Source organism: Podarcis erhardii, assembly GCF_964252035.2.
Source record: "Podarcis erhardii genome assembly, chromosome: 4".
NCBI classification, from domain to species: domain Eukaryota; kingdom Metazoa; phylum Chordata; class Lepidosauria; order Squamata; family Lacertidae; genus Podarcis; species Podarcis erhardii.
Window position 1 is genome coordinate 100,450,785 of NC_138508.1, and position 20,491 is coordinate 100,471,275.

General features: G+C 41.5%; 1 protein-coding gene across 2 annotated transcripts; it reads right to left on the reverse strand.

Moving 5' to 3' along the window:
- Positions 1-1,006: 1,006 nt before the first annotated feature.
- Positions 1,007-2,688, reverse strand: LOC309339841 (uncharacterized protein). 2 transcript variants are annotated; one of them, XM_081858348.1, is made up of 2 exons: positions 2,625-2,688; positions 1,007-1,975 (listed from the first exon to the last, which is right to left on the reverse strand). In XM_081858348.1, exon 2 carries the CDS (start codon positions 1,885-1,887, stop codon positions 1,189-1,191), a length of 699 nt encoding a protein of 232 aa, XP_081714474.1. In that variant the 5' UTR covers positions 1,888-1,975; positions 2,625-2,688; the 3' UTR covers positions 1,007-1,188. The 2 variants fall into 2 exon arrangements, with proteins under 2 accessions (XP_081714474.1, XP_081714475.1); XM_081858349.1 differs by having other exon boundaries at positions 1,007-1,943; positions 2,625-2,680.
- Between the last annotated feature and the right edge of the window lie 17,803 nt (positions 2,689-20,491).

A 20,491-nucleotide genomic window follows, 5' to 3' on the forward strand; every position in this document is an offset into this window, starting at 1 on the left:
TATGGAAAGTAATTAATTTCCCTATGTGAAAGTAAATTTCATCATATTAATTCATGAAGTCTAATTAGAATACAGTGCTTGTTCATTATTTAAAAGCTTGGTCGTTGGAAAGTATTTTCTATAGAATTAAATTTTATAGCAGTCTAAATAGTGCTGTAGAAACTGCCTTTGTTAGATCACACAACAGGCCCAGATATGCCAGCATTTCATTTCTGAAGGTGCCTCTGAGAAGCTTAGAAGCAGAATATGAAGGCAACAAAATTAAAATGGCCAGGTTATTAATATCAGCTTCACAACAATCTTATATGTATTTTCCAAGGGACAAGCTGCACTGAACTCCACAATGCTTATTTCTGACCTAATTCATAAGGCCACTTGTAATGCACACTGAGGTTTAATGTCACATCTTCATAACATCTTCATAACATCCCCAAATGGAGTGCTATCTTAGGCAGGTTTTTGGAGCATTGGAAAGTGATCTTTTCGTATATTATTGTTTTAGAGTTCCATATTTTTCCTGAAATCCAGTACACATCTATTTAGGATGATGCCTCAATGGGCACCATGGAAATTACTTTGAAGTAGGTAACATTAGGGCTTGACCGGTCTTTTAAATTATGTTGGAATCAACTATTGTATCAGAAGGGCAACAGGTTGGAAGAGGAGGACTAAGACCAGATTAAGAACTTTTGTGAGTTTATTTACATGGATGTTGCAACCCACCTGCCCATATTCTTTGGGATGGGGCTGGAAAAAAACCATTCAACTGAATATATCAACAAGATTTTCTATAAACCAAGCCATGCCTAAGAAATATGTTGGAGCATTCACTTAAGGGTTGGTGTTTTGCTGAAGAGTCAAAAAGTAGAAAACGAAAGGAAATAAACACATGGATGCTAGCAAGGGGCAGTTATATGATGGAGGGATGGAATGTGGCAATCGGGGAGGATTTTTGCTGGTCTTGAAATCAAATGAAGCACAATTAGAAAGAAACCTTACAAATAAATGATCTCCATGACATTTATTAACACCCTTTGGAATTAAGGCTGAAGACATCAAGTTGTTTTAGTGCATATTAATGCTTAATTCTTGGTAAATACCTGTAGCACAATTATTTTAGCTTGTTGGGGTCGCTCTCTCCCTTTTAACCAGTATGCCAGAAGAAGCACATTTTTCTTGGCTGAATATTCAGATTAGGGCTCCCTGCGCTTCTATCTGTACACTGAGGCCTCCTTGGAGGAGCGTCTTCCACTGCTGCAGAACTTCATTCTCTTCCTTCAGGGCTTTATCCTCCTCTTCAAGAGCTTTCCTTTCTTCTCTAAGAGCTTTGTTCTCTTCCTGGAGGGCAGCTTCTTCTTCTTGGAGGGCTTGCCTCTCTTGATGGAGACATTTTTCCTCTTCTAGGAGAGCAGCACTATTCTCCCTGAGAGCCTTGATCTGTTCTTGGAAGGCCTTGTTCTCCTCCCACAAAGCAGTGAGCTCCTCTTGAAGAGCCTTCTCTTCCATTCTGAAGGCCACATCCTGCTGCTGGAGGGATCTAATCTCTTCTCGTAGAGCCTTATTCTGCTTTCGGAGAGCCTTTTCCTGTTCCTCAAGTGATTTTCCCTCATCCAAAGTGTCCAGTTTGTTCTCCTTGAGGACACTGCCCTCCTCCCAGTCAATATTGTTTGCGTCTCGGAGAGTATGATTCTGTTCACGAATAGCCTTGTTTTCCATACGGAAAGTCTTGTTGTCTTCGCGAATAGAACTGTTCTTTTCCCAAAGGATTTGGTTCTCACCCCGGAGTGATTGGTTTAGCTGTCTCTGGTAGCACAGGTAGGTAGAGGAGCATGTCAAAGGATGAGAGCTACTCTTGCTTAAATATTTTCCATCCTTGGATTCTAGCATTTCATCCCCCAGGGCAGGGGCTTCATTCAGTCTGCTGAATCCACTAGTTCATCAGACTGAAAGTAATGTGAAGTGTCAATGAAAACAACTACAGGAAGAAGCCAAGTAATCCAAAATTAGGCAAATTACATTCATTTTGGAAACTTTATACAGAACAGAAATGAACCTAATTCACAATAACACTTGTTCTTTCCACAAATCTATTGATTTCACTGAAACTAACAGGCTGAACATAAAATGTTTTCTTGGAAGCCCATGCCAGGGCCCATATATCGGGAGCAGAGCCCGTGGTCTGCTCATACAATGTCCTCAGGTTCAATCCCTGTTAAAAGACTCTCAAGTAGTGGAGCTGGGGAAGACTTTTGCTCGAAACCTGCGAGAGGTGTCTCAAGTCAGAAGAGTTAATACTTGACTAGATCAAGTGTTTGACAGTTAAAACCTCTGTGGGTATCCAGACTCCAGGACTCCCAATTTGTGAAACATTATCCATTAAAATTGTGTGAACACCTTCTTCTGTTTCTAGAAATGTTACTATAAGATTAACACAGCCTAACTAACTATAAAGGAGCTTCATATGTTCAGCGTCTTGTGGAACTTGCTATTTCATCAGTCACAGCCTTAAACAGCTTTAAAATGGAGAATGGGAAATATGATCTGTTGGGAATCCTTTAGGGCTTTTCCACTTTATCAGATTCCATGCCCCAAAATGTATATTTTCATGATCAGATAGCACTTACCTATATACTAGCCTCAAGTCAATTTGTCACCTAATAACCTTTGGCGACTGGAGCTGAAAGTGTGGCCCAAAGTGATGTCATTTCACACTGGCAACCTCCATGAGGCAATAATTAGGGGTCTTCATAATGGTATCCAAGGGGAACTTTTCAGTGGAGACAAATTTGTATATGGCATAAGAGCTTAAGGCAGGTCTATCCTTTGGCAGTTTAAGAGACATGTTCATCAGCCAGTTGATGTCTTGATGGGCTGACAGAACCACTGCAGATCAACTACCACAGATGTGGTGTCCCCTCATCTAACTTCAAATGTACCATTTCTCCATGGCACCAGTTCACCCATTTAGTTTGAAATGCTAATCACATGAAGCAAGGTCGCCTCCAGATGACCTGTTTATTGAGCAGCCATCCCCCATTGGTTTGCACAAAATTTGCAGAGGGGCTAAATGATGTCAGTTATTTATTGAGAATTCATTCTGATCTGTTTGTGTGGAGGTTCAATGCTACTGCATTGAGCAAACATCACCCTACATTTCCCAGCGCATTCTCCTCTCTCTTTCCTTTTTTTGCAAAAAGTAGGATACTTGTTTTGAAAGTAGGTTTGTTGTACAAGAGCTCCAAATCATCTTTAATTGCACCACCTGAATTTGCCAGTATGTGACTGAATCCCACTGAAAAACAGCAATGGTATGGAAATGCCCTAAATCTACTAAGAAGCTTTGTGTGTTAATAACAAGTCCTAACAGTTGTGTAGGATCTGTGATGGCCTTCTCATAAATGCAAGTTATCTTGGAATGCTGCAATCATTTCATAGTGATTGTGTAGGTGTGAACTAGACGCATGTGCAGATATATCAGTGAAGTGCATGTGTGCGCGATCCAAACGTCAGTGATGGACATATGTGTGGGAACATGCTGAAATAATTTTAATTAATCTTTATATCTCTCTCTGTGGAAGCACAGGCATATGTCGCAGAACAGGTATCACAGAACAGAATTTAAGCCCATATTTAAAATGTGTGCTAAATGTTGGTTACGACAAATGACACAAAGCATTTTTAATAGATTAAAGGTAAAGGTAAAGGACCCCTGACAGTTAAGCCCAGTTGCGAACGACACTGGGGTTGCGGCACTCATCTCGCTTTACTGGCCGAGGGAACCGACATTTCTCTGCAGACAATTTTTCTGGGTCATGTGGCCAGCATGACTAAGCCGCTTCTGGCACAATGGAACACCGAAACCAGAGCAGCGCATGGAAACACCATTTACCTTCCCGCCAGAGTGGTACCTATTTATCTATTTGCACTTTTTGGCGTGCTTTCAAACTACTAGGTTGGCAGGAGCTGGGACCGAGGAACGGGATTGTATTCTTGGTTTTCTCTGCTTGCCTGCTTCCACAGTTGCTATGTTTATATCATTGTTCCATGATTACCATGTTAGCAACATTCCAGGACAGGATAGCTCTGTTATGTTTTGTTTCCCAGAATTCTTCTCTGTGAGAAGGTGAAACATCTGTACATTGCTATACAAAATTCTGATTGTATCCCTATACTGCATGGTGGCCAAGAAGCACAGGTGGGAAGCTCTGTGGTGCGCCTACATAAACCACTACCAGACTTTTACATTGGGGGTGGGGTATAATTCAATGTCTGCCAGGGACTGGGCAGAGGAGGAAGGGTGGAGACTGCCTCCCCAGCCCAACCCTTCCAGAGAAGGAGAAGACAGTTCAGAATTTCAACAGGGGTTGGAGGGAGGTCACAGCTCAGAGGCAGATGAGGGGAAAAGTTCGGAAATAATGGGAGAAGAGGAGGAGGAAGCACCATGGGGGTGACAGCTAAAGGACAGAGTGTCTTTAGAAACCATTCCAGACCCCCCTCCCAGAACATGGCAGGCCTTGAAAGTAGAAGAGCAAAGAGCTCAAAGACAGAGGGCACTTGTCAGCACCCATAGAGGTGATGACGAATGAGGAAGTGGGAGAGCCGGGTGTGTGTGTGGAGATTCACTCGGGACAACACCATTATCCAAGAGGCTGGGTTCTAAAGCCTCTCTCTGTAAAATACTGAATAAAAAGCAGACAGTAAGAACATTCCTTGTCTTTGTACATTTCTGGGCAACCAGCCATGACTAAGCCGCTTCTGACACAACGGAACACTGAAACCAGAGCAGCGCATGGAAATGCCATTTACCTTCCCACCAGAGTAGTCCCTATTTATCTACTTGCATTTTGGTGTGCTTTCAAATTGTTAGGTTGGCAGGAGCTGGGACTGAACAATGGGAGCTCACCCCGTCGCGGGATTCAAACCCCTGACCTTTTGATCGGCAAGCCCAAGCGGCACAGTGGTTTAACCCACAGCGCCACCTATGTCCCTTGTAGGGCATCTTAGCTAGCCTTTAAAAAGAACAATAGGCTATCATTCACAATTAGGGTCTTATAGCTGTTTTGACCTCAATAATAATAATAAACAGAAACTGAGGAGGAGAAAACAAAACAAAACTTTGTCCCATCCAAACTAATGAATTCTCTTTGCAAAATATTGGCGATGAGCCTTTTCCAAGAACATTAAGGAACTAAGTGGACACTTCTGGGAGTACAATACTGATATATGTGTACGAATTTGTTATTCCATAAGAGAGAGAAAGAAAGAGTGACCTTTCAGATTAAGGAAAACAACTTGAACCAATGAATCCGAATTACAATAAGGGAGATTCTGGCTAAACGCCAGGAAGAACTTTCTGACAGTAATCTATTTGACAGTGGAACAGGCTTCCTCGAAAGGTGGTGGACTCTGCTTCATGGGAGGTAATTAAGCAGAGGTTGGGTGGCCATCTGTCTTAAATGCTTTAGCTGTGATTGCTGCATTGCAGGGGTTGGACTAGATGACCCCCGGGGTCCCCTCAAATGCTACAATTCTATGCTTCTTATGATTTGGCAGTGAAGCAGCAGAAAGTAAGGTACACCATCAGTGTGCTTTGACCCACTTACCCCAAAACCAGGGTACCTCTTATGCAATTAAAACTTGCTGCCTAAACAAAGTGATTTTTATCTTCCTAGCATAATTTCATGCACAACGTGTGTTTGCAAGAGCACACACAAACACAACATGCAACTGGTGTGCAATATAAAGAGCATTTTAAATTGTTCCTCAGTTTTATTTTTACATACAGACATACGGTAATTTCATATTAACATTTGGCTTCTTTGGTGCTTTTCCAACCCTAATAATGTTGCACTGACATGGCTTGGTATTTTTTTTTGGGGGGGAGGGGTGTTTGGTTTTAAAGGCTTTCAACCCCAGTGATTTCTTTCCCCAGTGGCTTTTGAAATTTATGTTGTTGATTTCAGCAAGCTGAGTACCTGGATGAAGATGGACTGTTTGCTTGATCTGCAATAGATTAGCTGGGTACCACGGAGAGCAAGAGCTGCTGGTCTGGCCCATCTGTGCCTCCAACACTGTGGCTTGAAGCCACTGCTCTCTTTTTCTGCATGACCAACTGACTGATTACTATTCTTGGCCTCTTCCAATCTCTTCAATTAATGCAGTGCACAATTGCACATAGCTACAGAGTCACCCATCATGCGGTAGAATCTGGGCCAAGAATTAGGCTCAAAGTCCCAGAAGCACCTGTTAAGAATCCAAAACATCCAGATGGCACGTCTTTTTGGGAAGCGTCAAAGATTGACTCATTCGTCTGTCTTATTTTTGGTTTAAGGTTATAGACACAATTGTCTAGAAGCCACAAGCCAAAGTGCTTCACACAGAACAAAAGATAAACAATCTCTCCCTCCCGATCTATGGATTACAGCAAGAAACCTTCAATTTGTATATCTAAATCTTTATACACTGGTGGGATTCATTGTTTTTGGGGTTGTTGTTTTTTTGCTTTTTAACCCCAGAAGCATATAAATGGGATTAGACTGTGATTACAAGGAAAGCTCTGGAATAATTAGAAGGATTTACTCACAGCTGTAAGTCACACACACACAAAGGGAATTATTTCATGATTCAACAGTATAACTTCCAATTTAAGAGTTTGTTCATTAGAAAACATCATTCAGGTTGGCCATGTTCTCACTTGGTTGCAGTTATTGGATCTCACATACCCTCCACAAATAGTTGTGCAAGTTTTTAGTTACAGACTATCAGAAATTAAGATATTACTATCAGATCTTCTTAGGACACAGGTGGCGCTGTGGGTAAAACCACAGAGCCGAAGGCTTGCTGCTCAGAAGGTCGACGGTTCAAATCCCCACGACAGGGTGAGCTTCCGTTACTCGGTCCCTGCTCCTGCCAACCTAGCAGTTCAAAAGCACGTCAAAGTGCAAGTAGATAAATACCGTATTTTTCGCTCCATAAGATGCACTTTTTTCCTCCTAGAAAGTAAGGGGAAGTGTCTGTACGTCTTATGGAGCGAATGTGTGGTTGATCACTGGCTCCCTTTCCGGCCCCGCCCCCTTGCCCAGGCCTCCATTGTTGAATGTTCTGCAGACAGAGGCTGTTTGTTTCCCCAGCGACGTGATTGGCTGATTACATTATATGTCTAGAAACGGTAGAAACGGCTCCCTTTCCTTTCCTAAAGAAGCTGCAGAGCTGTGAGTTGAACCCCATAAAAACAGGATTTTTCCCCTTTGCAAAAGAAGTTGCACAACTGTGAGCTGATCCCCCCCAAAACAGGGCTTTCCCCCTTTCCTCCTCTAAAAACTAGGTGCGTCTTATAGTCAGGTGTGTCTTATGGAGTGAAAAATATGGTAGGTACCACTCTGGCAGGAAGGTAGACAGTGTTCTGGTTCACCAGAAGCGGCTTAGTCATGCTGGCCACATGACCCGGAGACTGTATGCCAGCTCCCTTGGCCAGTTAAGCAAGATGAGCACTGCAACCCCAGACTCGTCTGCGACTGGACCTAACGGTCAGGGGTCCCTTTACCTTTTTCAGATCTTCTAGGGTGTCGCAGGATGCATTTGTTTTTCATGGACCCCCCTCTAAAGTTAAAAAGTAAACATGAACTTCTGAAATAAACACTGTAAGTAAGCAGAATATTTGGAACTGAAGCAAAGGAAGCAGCCAAGAAGATAATAGGACATGTGTTCAACGTTAAATTTGTGGCATGCAGCAGGGTTCTAATTTCTTTGGACTCCTTCTTTACCACAGGTTCCCTTGAATGCTCCAACATTCATTATGGTCTGCCCATGTAATCTTATTTGTTCAAAACAGAGTTAATGGAATCTGTTGATGGGATATTTTATCGCTGTGGCCCAATTCTTCTAGAAGATATTTTGTGGGCTTTCCACAGGAGCCACTCATGGAGGAAGAGGTGTCAACAATACTCCCCTAATGTGTTTCAGACCATGTCATCAATGCCCAAACATCTGACAACTGAAGGAAAGGTGTGGGTTGCTGTTGTTGTTTTAACTTTTACCCCTGAAAATAATTTAATAGATATTATCATAATTGACTGAAAGACTGGCACAGGCATTCCCCAACACACAGTCAGAGCACCAGTTACAGATCTTGTGTAATTCTGTTAAATTAGAATTGCAGAGGTGGGATTTGTTTGTTTGTTTGTTTGTTGGTTTGTTTTAGAATGGAACAAACAAACAGCAGCTAAATCTTGGAAACCAACTGGGGAGGAGGGTTTGAGAGGATGGACCAAAACAAAAAGAAGCATGCATGAATATTTTCCGTCAAATTCTACTCACTGGTTTGGATTGCAAGGGGCAGAATAGAAAGCAATAAGGTGACTGGGATGAAAAGCAAGGAGTGTGCGGAAGGGATGAGAGAATTTGTCAGTTTTGGTTTCCTTCAGTTCCTCATTTTAACAAGCTTAAATTCAGTTCTCCACATTTCCATATCAGTTTTTGATTTTCCCCCAAAGTCCTCATGAAGATTCACCTGCACATGTTCACATGCATTTTTGTGTACTACAGTGGTACCTCAGGTTAAGTACTTAATTCGTTCCGGAGGTCCGTTCTTAACCTGAAACTGTTCTTAACCTGAAGCACCACTTTAGCTAATGGGGCCTCCTGCTGCTGATGCGCCGCCGGAGCACGATTTCTGTTCTCATCCTGAAGCAAAGTTCTTAACCCGAGGTACTATTTCTGGGTTAGAGGAGTCTGTAACCTGAAGCATATGTAACCCGAGGTACCACTGTATACACTTCATTGTAAATCAATTTCCATTAATATAATGCATTTGTCAGTGTTATTTTCACAAATATGTGCATTCCAGTGCACCCTTTATTTGCCTATGTGGCTACACACTAACAGGAACTGAATTAAGGGCCTTTAAAAAAATGTATGACCTGGAGCTACGTTTTTGTGTTGTGGTGATGGGTCTTCCGAGGAGATTAAGAGAGTGCATATTTTACTGTACAGAAAGCATTCCTCTATTTGTTAACTAGCTGGCATGGTGCTACCTTCATCATAATTGGTATTTGTCTTCCTAACCCAATGTAAATAAATAAGAATAATTACTCCTGTTCGGTGCACCGTTTGTCATTTCTTTGGAGCGCTGCCTTAATTACACAGTGGATGCAAATAAGTGCCAAGATACCCGGACTTGTAATAAAATGCTTAACCGATGAGCAGTTTTAGAAGTGTAAATTAAAATGTAACATGTTGTTTCTAGCTATTGTGATTACACTACACATGTATTTAATTTCATGTAGAATGCTTCTTCACATTTGCTTTTGTTTTCAGATATCAGCATGAGTGAATAAATGCTTCATATTGGAAACAATAGTACATTAAGTTAATCGGCTTCTGAATGTGCATTTCTTTAAATAGACCAATAAGACCAGCTTCCTGTTTGAGCAACAGACTGTTTTGCCTATTGAGGTCCATGGAAGGCAGTATTTCACTCATCAACTGTATTATTATTATTATTATTATTATTATTATTCTAGGCACACTCCACCACCATCCCATCTCATGCTGTCCTTGAGGTACCTCAAGCGGTAGATGCTGGGAGCAGCCCTTCCATTTTCCCAGATACTCTGAAGCTTGCCTGCCCTGTGCTCCCTAAGCTAGCCTGAAGACGCCAGTGGGGTACACACTCTCATTGGCAATATTGAACTAAGGATTCAATGCATAGAATGGGTGGGTGCCATCTTGTCTTTTTTCCCCACAGCAAGATGGCTTGTATCCAGATTTTCAGCTAAAACCTGCAAAGGATCTTGCACAATAAAATGCAAGGGAGACATTTAAAACCACGCACTTGGAAACGTTCTTTCCCCTCCTGCGTTCCTTCCCACAAATAAGTTAGGTGGTCCTGAGGCATGGAGGCAGACATTTCAGCTAGACCAGGAGCATGAGTTGGATGTTTGCCATCACATGCCTTACTCTTGCTGCTTTTTGCAGGGGGCTAACACAATACTCCTGCCTTTATTCACCCTCCATCCCTCTCCCAGGGATCTTAATGCCCAGAGAAAATTCCACAAGAAAAGTATATTTTGGAAAGATGGATCTAAATTCCAAAATCCATAAAGTGTATATAAATTTGGGTTGGCTAGGGCTCTGGGGAAGAGAGGACTAAGGGGTGGATTTAGGAGTGGACACCTCTGTCTGGCCCAAAATACTGGCCAGGCCTTTGTCACGCAAAGGAGAGACAAGAGCTCCACTGAGATCTGTGCAACTTCCGTACTACAGACATAGTTGCATTCATGAAGGGTAAATAAGTGCAGATTTATATTCCTACCAGATTCTGGGATATGTTTAATGGTTCCAAGCACTGTACGTCTCATTGTTGGCCTGACTGAACTGAGGTGATGGCCTTGTTGTTGTTGTTTAGTCGTTTAGTCGTGTCCAACTCTTCGTGACCCCATGGACCAGAGCACGCCAGGCACTCCTGTCTTCCACTGCCTCCCGCAGTTTGGTCAGACTCATGTTTGTAGCTTCGAGAACACTGTCCAACCATCTTGTCCTCTGTCATCCCCTTCTCCTTGTGCCCTCCATCTTTCCCAACATCAGGGTCTTTTCCAGGGAGTCTTCTCTTCTCATGAGGTGGCCAAAGTATTGGAGCCTCAGCTTCACGATCTGTCCTTCCAGTGAGCACTCAGGGCTGATTTCCTTCAGAATGGATAGGTTTGATCTTCTTGCAGTCCATGGGACTCTCAAGAGTCTCCTCCAGCACCATAATTCAAAAGCATCAATTCTTTGGTGATCAGCCTTCTTTATGGTCCAGCTCTCACTTCCATACATCACTACTGGGAAAACCATAGCTTAGTGATGGCCTTAAGGACACTCAACTCTTTCCTGCAGTTGCATTTGCAGGGGAGGATGGGGGCAGAAGAATCAGCATATTGTTCACCATTACTAAATCTCTTCATTAAGTAACTGCTGATAAGCTTCTGATGCACCTGCAGGATTTGCTGATACACAGTTTGAAGACTACTGTAGGGAACCCAGGGGACATTTTATGGAAGGTTTACTTGTTAGATATGCAGGGAAACATAACTTTCGAAGGAAGCATCCTTATTCAGGAACCTTTGTGGTTTCCAGTTTCTATCTATTTCTCTATCTGTTCTGAACCCTCTAAATACATCATCATCAGCATAATCACCTTGATCAGCAACCATTTTCTTTTCTCACAAGGACGGCTGGAAACTCTTTGGCATGGCATTAATAGCTGGCAGAGAAGCGGCTGTATCTGATTATCAAGATTGATTGATGACATTATCTGGATACCTTAAAATGCTCAGGCCCGAAATAGATCTATTAGTTTTTGAAAAGGCAATACATTTTGTTGTCTACAAAATTTTCCAGGATGTATATTTATCACCAAGATGGTATCAAAATGAGCTAATTAGTTATTTTTGTGGTATATTTTTGCCTCCACAATGGAAAACACACATTCCTGACATGCACATCTAAGGCTGTCAGCTATAATCTAACATATCTTTGTACTTGCCAAATGCAGTGCACACAATTTGGCAAAATTCTGTCTTAACGGTTGCCAACCTGTTAAGAAGCAAAAGTTTTATACAGTGGTACCTCGGGTTACAAACACCTCGGGTTACAAACACTTCGGGTTACAGACTCGGCTAACCCAGAAGTAGTACCTTGGGTTAAGAACTTTACCTCAGGATGAGAACAGAAATCGTGCAGCAGCATTGGGAGGCCCCATTAGCTAAAGTGGTACCTCAGGTTAAGAATGGTTTCAGGTTAAGAACAGACCTCCGGAACGAATTAAGTTCGTAACCAGAGGTACCACTGTATTTGAATTAGTCTCTCCATACTTCATGAAGTAGATAGGAGCCTCTTTCATTTTTAACTGTACCTATACCATACTTTATGTGGGGCTACCCTTCCAGTCGATTCAGAAGCTGCAACTAGGTTGCTCCCTAACATACACATATAGCATGCGTTGGCTGCCCATACCAGCTTTAAGGTATTGAGTTTTAGCCACAAAGCACTAAACATCTTGCAACCAGCTTATTTCCAAGACTGTCTTTCCACATAGAGTCCGCCTAGGCACTCCTGACAATGCCATGGCCTACTGAAATTTACTTAGCCAAGGTTCAGAGGAGGGCATTTCTGTTGTGGAATGAGCTCCATACAGAGATCACGTATACATTGACTATGGGGTGCTTTCACAGACAGTTAAAAGACCTTTCTGTTTACCTTTCTGTTTACCTTGGTAATTCCTGACTGTTGATATCGAGTTCTCTTTCTCTCTCTCTCTCTGGTTCTGGCTGCTGTAGTTGCTGATATTATGTGTTATGAGTATTTAGATGTGTTGTTGTTCTTTATCAATTTTGATTATTTATATGTATGCTGCGAACTACTTTGGGATTTATAAATAAGAAGTAACAGGTAAGTTTTTAAAACCAACCCACCAACCTAGGGCAATGTCCCAGTGGATCAAAAAATATTTTGCACCCCTTCGCTAAAGGCAAGATCAGAACCCAACTGTAGCAGTACTAATTTGTAGTGGCTAAATATTTATGATTTGGGTCTGCACAGCCTAGAAGTCATGTCACTTTATATGAGTTATGCATAGTGAAGTTCAAACCTACCTGGACATAGTCTTCAAGCCTTGGGTGCCTGCTGTCACCTCGGTGTGTTTTTTTGTTCTGGTTCATAAAACTCATCTTACAGCTTTGGGCCATTCTCAGGCAACCCTAGAACACGATTGGCTTCCTTTTTTCTTCTCATCATCTCCCACTCCTTTTATCAATAAGATGTCTGAGCAAGCTGCTGGGAGAAGTACTGCAAAAGAGGATAAGCCGGTACATTCTCTGCCTTGCTCTGATAAGTTTCCAAGGCCACATGACACTGCCTGAATAGCTGGTTACCTTCCTCGTTCCATGATATCTGATTTTTAGCCACACACCATCATCTGTGTGAAAACCCTGTATTTAAAGATGGTTATCATAGCACCTCTTAATCACCGCCCCCAGGCTAAATATGCTCAGCACCTTTAACCTTCCTTTATAGCTAAGGCCCTTCTCTTTGTGGTCCTTCTCTGACACGATCCAGTTTCCTTCTTAAAAATGCAGCCCAGAAATGGACACAGTACTCCAGGTGAGGTCTGACTAAAGCAAGAAAGAGCAGTACCACTATGTCTCATGATCTGAACGCTATACTTCTGTTCTTGGTTATAACCTTTAAATCCCTAAACGGCTTAGATCAGGGCAATTTAAGGACCATCTCCCATGATACGATTTTGTTCATCCTCTGTGATCAGCTGTGCTGGCCCTTCTAGTTCGATCAGCTGCTGAGGCAGAGATGGTGAAAATGCTGAAAGCGCCCAGATTATGGCACCCGTTGCGCCATAAGATTCACTGTACTTTGTTTCTTATCGTGTCCCATCTCTAAAGAAAATTTTGGTTTTAGTCTCCTGGTTGTATTGGTTTTAACCAGCTGTGCTTCTCACCTTTAACAAAGTATTATCATTTTAATATAATTCCTTAGTGTGGAGACACACACATTGAACTTGCTCGCAGGAGCAACAGCCTAAAATGTCCTGAAATTGACACTCTCTCTCCCCCCCCCCATCACTAATATGTGCTCTATTTGATTGTGTTCAGTCTAGATTTATTTTCCCTTTTCAGAAGAGGGCAACCAAAATGATCAAGTGGCTGGAACAACTCCACCATGAGGAAAGGTTACAACATTTGGATTAAAATATTTTTAATTAAGAAAAAGAGAAAGAGAGAGAGAGAAAGAGAGACAAGATACAAGTGTATAAAAATATTCATGTCACTGAGGAAAAGGATAGGGAAGAAATCTTCTCATAATACCAGAAACCTGCTGTCCAATGAAGCTGAACCTTGGAAGATTCAGGATAAACAAAAGGAAATAACTTGTTCACACAGTATATAGTTAAAATATGGAATTTCCTTCTAAAAATGTGAAGGCCATTAACTTGGATAACTTTAAAATAGGATTAGACAAGTTCATGAGGGAGGAGATGGCTGATACCCCTTCGGGAGATATCAGAACAACAATTAAGGCAAGCATAAATTGGATTATTTCCCCCCCTACCATCCCCAGAATTGTTTCTTCAAATTGCAAAGATATTCTACCACATCTCTAACATTAACTGCATTTGGAGACGACAGGCTACAGTTCCCACAAGAAGCTTGTACCTATGATGCATTTTCTCATGAGATGTATCATGGATCTTTGTTGCATTCTAATAAGAAGAGTAATCAGATAAGAATTGGGAAAGGGAATTGTCAGATTTTGGTCTTTGTTTTAGGGATGGAGAATCTGCAGCCTTCAAATGTTGTTAGATTCCAACTCTCCTCAGCCCCAGCCAGCATGGTCAATGGTTAGGGATTATGCGAACTGTAGTCCAAAATATCTGGAAGGCCACAGACTCTTCTTGCCCATTTCAGTTGTATTTTGAAAACGAAGACTGGGCAGAATGGCACATAAAATAAAATAACAGAAAGTAAAAAAAGAAATCACGACACTAAAACAGTTGATAATATAATTTGCAGGCACAATCATTTCTTAAACAAGGAAAGCAAGGACATAAAAATAAACTATTATATCAGTATGAAGTCTCTAAAGCATAATGGAATGGAAAGCCAAACTGCACGTGCAGCAATTTTGTATGTGCCACTGAGCTGGCTTTAAAAGGTCCTCTGGCAACTGCCTGCTAAATTAGGCATACTGTGTTGCACAAAACAAATTCACTGTATGGAATGCCTACTTGTTCTAGCAGCTCAAATTGATCCCTGGAACAGCATTTCCATTTATTTCCATTTAGGCAATTGCACCTTGGTGCATGATTAAAAAGCATTCTCTGGAATTTAGCACAGTTTTATTTCAAAGGCAGGTTTGAATTATGATGAAAAGCCTGCCGATCTTTCCAGAGAGTAGCCTGAGACCAGAGATTCTCATGAACACGTAAAACTGTCATTTCTTCATCTAGCCCAGTGGTTCTCCAAGGTCTTAGGCAGGGACCTTTCCCAGTTATGCAATCTGAGATCCTTTGGGAATGCTGATGATTAAATACTCGTTTAAAAAGTCATACACCTTAATGAAATAGAAATCTCTAAGGGGATTACACAAAGCTATAAAAAGGCAAACAATTTTCTCAATGCTAGATAAAAACAAAATGCAACTATGTGCCACAGTTGAAATACCGTATTTTTTGCTCTATAAGACTCACTTTTTCCCTCCTAAAAAGTAAGGGGAAATGTGTGTGCATCTTATGGAGCGAATGCAGGCTGCGCAGCTATCACAGAAGCCAGAACAGCAAGAGGGATTGCTGCTTTCGCTGCACAGCGATTCCTCTTGCTGTTCTGGCTTCTGAGATTCAGAATATTTTTTTTCTTGTTTTCCTCCTCCAAAAACTAGGTGCGTCTTGTGGTCTGGTGCGTCTTATAGAGCGAAAAATATGGTATGTTCTGTACCTCTGAGATTTGATCCCTCCATTTAGAAGGAAAGATGGGGCTCATCAGTCTGGGAAGGTAGGCCACCTAGAAGGAAAACTCTGATCCAAAACCTCTGCTGCTTTGAAGGATGTCTTTGGGAGGAGAAAAGGCTAAGCAGTAAACTCTACACAAATCTGGAGTAGAGTTCCTAAGACAGTTGGATGTTGTCTTCTATGCCTCTTTCTGGCAACTCCTGCAGCCAAGCCAGTGCCAAATGTGTTGCTCTGCTTTCCTTTGGACCACATCAGTGAGGCTGATGTTGTCTGGGCAGACCAGCAACCTGGAGAGGTCACTTTGGTGCTGCTAATGCAACAGTTTGACTTCATTCCCAAAGGCTCACTCCATTGTCTCTAGAGATAGGCTGATACCAATAATGTTCACTAGCAGACCACACTGAAACTGCTGTGGGTGACAGTTTCCCTTGCAGATAGATGCCTTGTACTGGAATCAGCTCCCCACTCCCATGACTGACTCCCCCAAAACCTGAGTTCACGCCCAGGTCAAAAATGGGAGCTCAATCATGAGTGAAGCATCAGAAGTGTTCACATACTAAACAGCAACAAACCCAGGGTTTTCATCTGTGATGACGCAGGTCTGTACCACGAATGGGATGCAAGCCTTACTGCAAGCCTCAGTGCTGCCCCCAAGTATATACCATTTTCTTTCTCTGCCTGGCTGTACTAAACAGCCATTGAACTTTCCAACCTACTCCTAATACGGCAATTAAATGTGGGGTGAATATTAAGGCTTTAGTCCATGCTTTTCCAAAACAAAACATGATTTTACTTTAGGTTTTAGTAAAGTAACATTTGAACAATTTTGTGGGGGGGGGGGGGAATAAAGAAAACAACCTAATTGTACAGTTTGACTAGTTACTATAAGAACAAATAATTTTATTTTTTAAAATAAAATGAACAGAGATACAGTGGTGCCTCACAAGATGAAAAGAATCCGTTCCGTGATTCTCTTTGTCTAGCGGTTTTTTCGTCTTGCGAAGCAAGCCCATTGACGGCTTAGCAGATTAGGGCTATTAGTGGCTTAGCGGCTTTTAGAGGTTTTTAGCGGCTTTTAGCGGCTTATCGGCTTAGCGGATCAGCTGATAAGCGGCTTAGCGGCTTAGAAAAAGGGGGGGGGAGAAAAAAAACCGCAGGAACTCGCAAAGACATTTTCGTCTTGTGAAGCAAGCCCATAGGGAAATTCGTTTTGCGAAGCGCCTCCAAAACGGAAAACCCTTTCGTCTAGCGGGTTTTCCGTCTTGCGAGGCATTCGTCTTGCGGGGCACCACTGTAAACAGATCCAGCCATGCCTGTTTTAGCTGTTTCCCTAACTAAGCCAATGTTTATCAATCTTTATCCCTCAATTCTGTTTCTGTTGTAGTTCCCCCTTGAAGTGCTTCAAGCTCTGCCTCTCTGACTCCACAATCACAGTTTCCTACCAAATTTTCTAGTTTGATTTACACACAATATTTTCACACACCATTGCCAATGTTTCAACCAATCAGAAGGATAAGTCTAGTTTCCCCTTAGTTGCCAGTTTCCTGAGCTAAATCCTCCTGTGCGGAACATTAAGAGGTAAAATCAGTGTTTTTAAAATATCCTTGTTTTAGTCACACTTTGTGTTTTCAACTGAACAAAAGCCTTAGGAATACACATAATGTATGAAGAAGACCAGAGTGTCAGCAAATCTAGATTTGCTCCTCAATTCATCAGTCTGTTGATGAGCTTAAGCTAGTCTTCGCTGGTATATTGTATCCTTTCCCCAAGTATAAAAAAACCATGCGGGGATTCTTTTATGTAGCGATGTTAAATAGCTTAAAGGATCACTTCTTATACAGAGAACTAAAGGGTCCATTTATATATAATATTATGTTCATTGCAGCTTTCAGTTTGTGAATTTGAACAGATGTTACATATAATTCATTTTTGGGCTAGAGTCTCCATGTCTCTATAGCATGATTATTATAATTGTGAATGATATTTCCAATGGCTGGATAAAAACTCAACTAACTGTGTAGGTCGGATTATTTCAAACAGGTGCTCCCATTGTTATACTACTAAATATGCCAATTAGGGATATTTATAGACTCCACACAATTTAAATTAGATGTAACTAATCTTTTTTGGCGTCTCTGAAATACAGCAAAGGGGGAAAAACATTTAGATTTATTTAGAGCAATTTAAAAATATGCAATCTGTATTTCAAGGGGCAGAAGAAACATTTTTAAACATGTGTAGTTTTGTTTGAGTGTGCCCTACTGCAGACATTTAGCTTTCAGACAAGGTCTATGTCTTGGGATGTTGTGAATTTCCATGTTTCTTCTGCCCCAGGTGTGGAAACTGTGCACTGTTGCAAGGATGCTCACTGTCGCAGATAAATGTCCTGGGTGGCAGCAGGTTTGAGAATGCTACCACTAGGATCTAGAAAAAGATGTGTGGATGCACACTGAACTGAGTGTTGAGCAGCAATTCATCGGATGTGCCTTGTGCCAGGCACCATATGATGAATTGTCAACAAAAGGAATACACATATGAATTGGATCCCCATGGAAATCTTAGGGAACAATCCTATGCTCAAGAAGCTGGTGGAAAGCAAGCCAGTGTACAGACACACTGAATCCAAACTCCATTCAGCAGTGGGGCTACTGCTGGCTGAGGGAAGACAAGCCACCCCTTTTGGCCATCTTAATTTATGTTGGGTTGCCAGCTCATGTGCAAGACTAATTGGATTTAATTTTTTAAGCTAAGGTTCAGCCTTCAACTGGGATTGAGATTACACATTTGTGTTCAACTGCAATGTTTAGAATAGAATTCACATGGAAGGAGCTGGCATCACATCTACTTCTCATGCCAGTGTCACCAACCTTGAATCAATGCTAAAGATGAAAAAAGTCATGTTGGTGACACCTTTCATGTGACTTTGAGTTTTTGAGGGAGCAGAGTAGTGTGGGAAAGTGTCTGGGCTTTGCTGTGGGTAGAAGCCCAGAGTCAGGAAACCCAGGTCAGAAAGATAACAACAACAACAACAACAAAACAACAACAAAACAACAACAAAACAACAACAACAACAACAACAACAACAACAACAACAACAGTTGGACGGTTCTGCCCTGAGCAGTTGTAGTGATGGAGCTCACCACAGTTTCTGACAAAAAGACGGAACATGCAGCAGCTGCCATACTGCTGAGGTGATGTCAGAAGGAACCCCTAATTGTTATAAAGAGAGCTACAAAATGCCAAGAGCTTCATTTTGTTGTTGTGAAAAAGCTTTTTAACATATAAATGGCTAACTCAGAGTTTCCACTTCATTGCTATCATTTTCTTTCCCCTTCATCTTTTCACAATGACATGCCCTGCATCATCCGCTAGTGTGAAAATTTGAACAAATAGCCTCAAATAGCAGAGGCATAGCGTAAGTCAAAGTTTTTATAATCTTTTAGGCTATTCTTCACAAATTGCATTTCTGCCATGGCAGCTACATTTGAACCTTATGCTTTTTCTGACAAAATGGAAACAGGTCATCTTTTTTTTTTAAATGGCATGACAACTTAAATGCATTTCCTAACTACAAAATCATATTTTCAAGGAGAAAAAGAAATAGAAAGAGATATCAGGCACAGGTATAAAAAAGTTGGAGATGTCATTTCAGTTGTATAAATGAAAAATTGCATACAAAGAACTCTTAAGCCACCAATAATTACTTGAAACTCATTTTTCCCCATTGGCAATTTCTCTCAATATGCAGGTTTTTAATTTTAAAATGGCATTGTTAAAATTATTTTTTACTCCTGCAAATGAGAAAAGATATAGAGATAATAATATACCATAAAATATACATATAGGAATGATGGAAAATACAGGGAAAAATTGAATTCTTGCTTACTATCTGTATTAATGAGTTTCACAGTGTAGCTGGGATGCTTAATCTGCCATGCTTGGAGTCATATGAATAGTATAATTTCCCAGACAGAAAGGGGGGGGGGAATGCAAGTTGGTTTCTTGTAATTTAACTTTATAGAACTGCTGCAAATTAAGTATAAAATATTGCTGGCAAATTAGAGTTGCAGATTTAAATAGGTTTGCTGCTGCTCAACAGCATAAGATATTCCATCTCTGGTGTTTCATTAGTAGGTGAAAATTCAGTGCTGCATTAGAAAACAGGGGAGTAAGTGCCCATATAATAGGAACTCTGCATGATTCACAGTTGAAAGTTGTATCCTATTCCCATTCCCCCCAAAAATAAGCATGTTAATGATCATGATCTCTGTAGCACATAATGGCATGGAACTGAGAGCAAGTTTTAGACCTTTTATTGCAATGTGGAAACCTCTTCTTCCCTCCCCCACAGCCACCCCATTTGTTTGCCTTTTTTACTCTGAAATTATGCATTGGATCAGGTGTAGCTAGAGCGCCTATTATATGAAAACATGGTGTTTATATGCAAGTAATGTTTCACACATACATCACCTCCTCAGTTGAGAGCATGTAACCGATGGCGTTGCAGTGAATGTAGACTGCAGAGACCAGGTTCTAATCTCTGCTTGGCCATGAAGTTCACTGAATGACCTGTGTGAGCTACTCCCTGTCTCTTAGCCCAGGCACGTCCAACTTTGAGTAAGGTGTGATCTACAATCCAATATAAAAAACTGGCAGTGATCTACCACCCTCCGAAGTCATTTGAGTGAAGTAAATAAATAAATAAATAAATAAATGGATCTTCATTTCACAGATACAGTAGTTATGGTTGGATATCATTGTGACAGGTGCACATACCATATTTTTTGCTCCATAAGAAGCACTTTTTTCCCCTCCTAAAAAACAAGGAAAAATGTGTGTGCGTCTTATGGAGCGAATGCAGGGGGGAGGCAGGCGGGAAAAGCCCCCAAGAACCACACACAAGCTCCATGCGGCTCTTGCGGGCTTTTCCTCAGGAGGGAGAAGGGACTGACTGGTCGCATCAGTCCCTTCTCCCTCCTCAGGAAAAAGCCC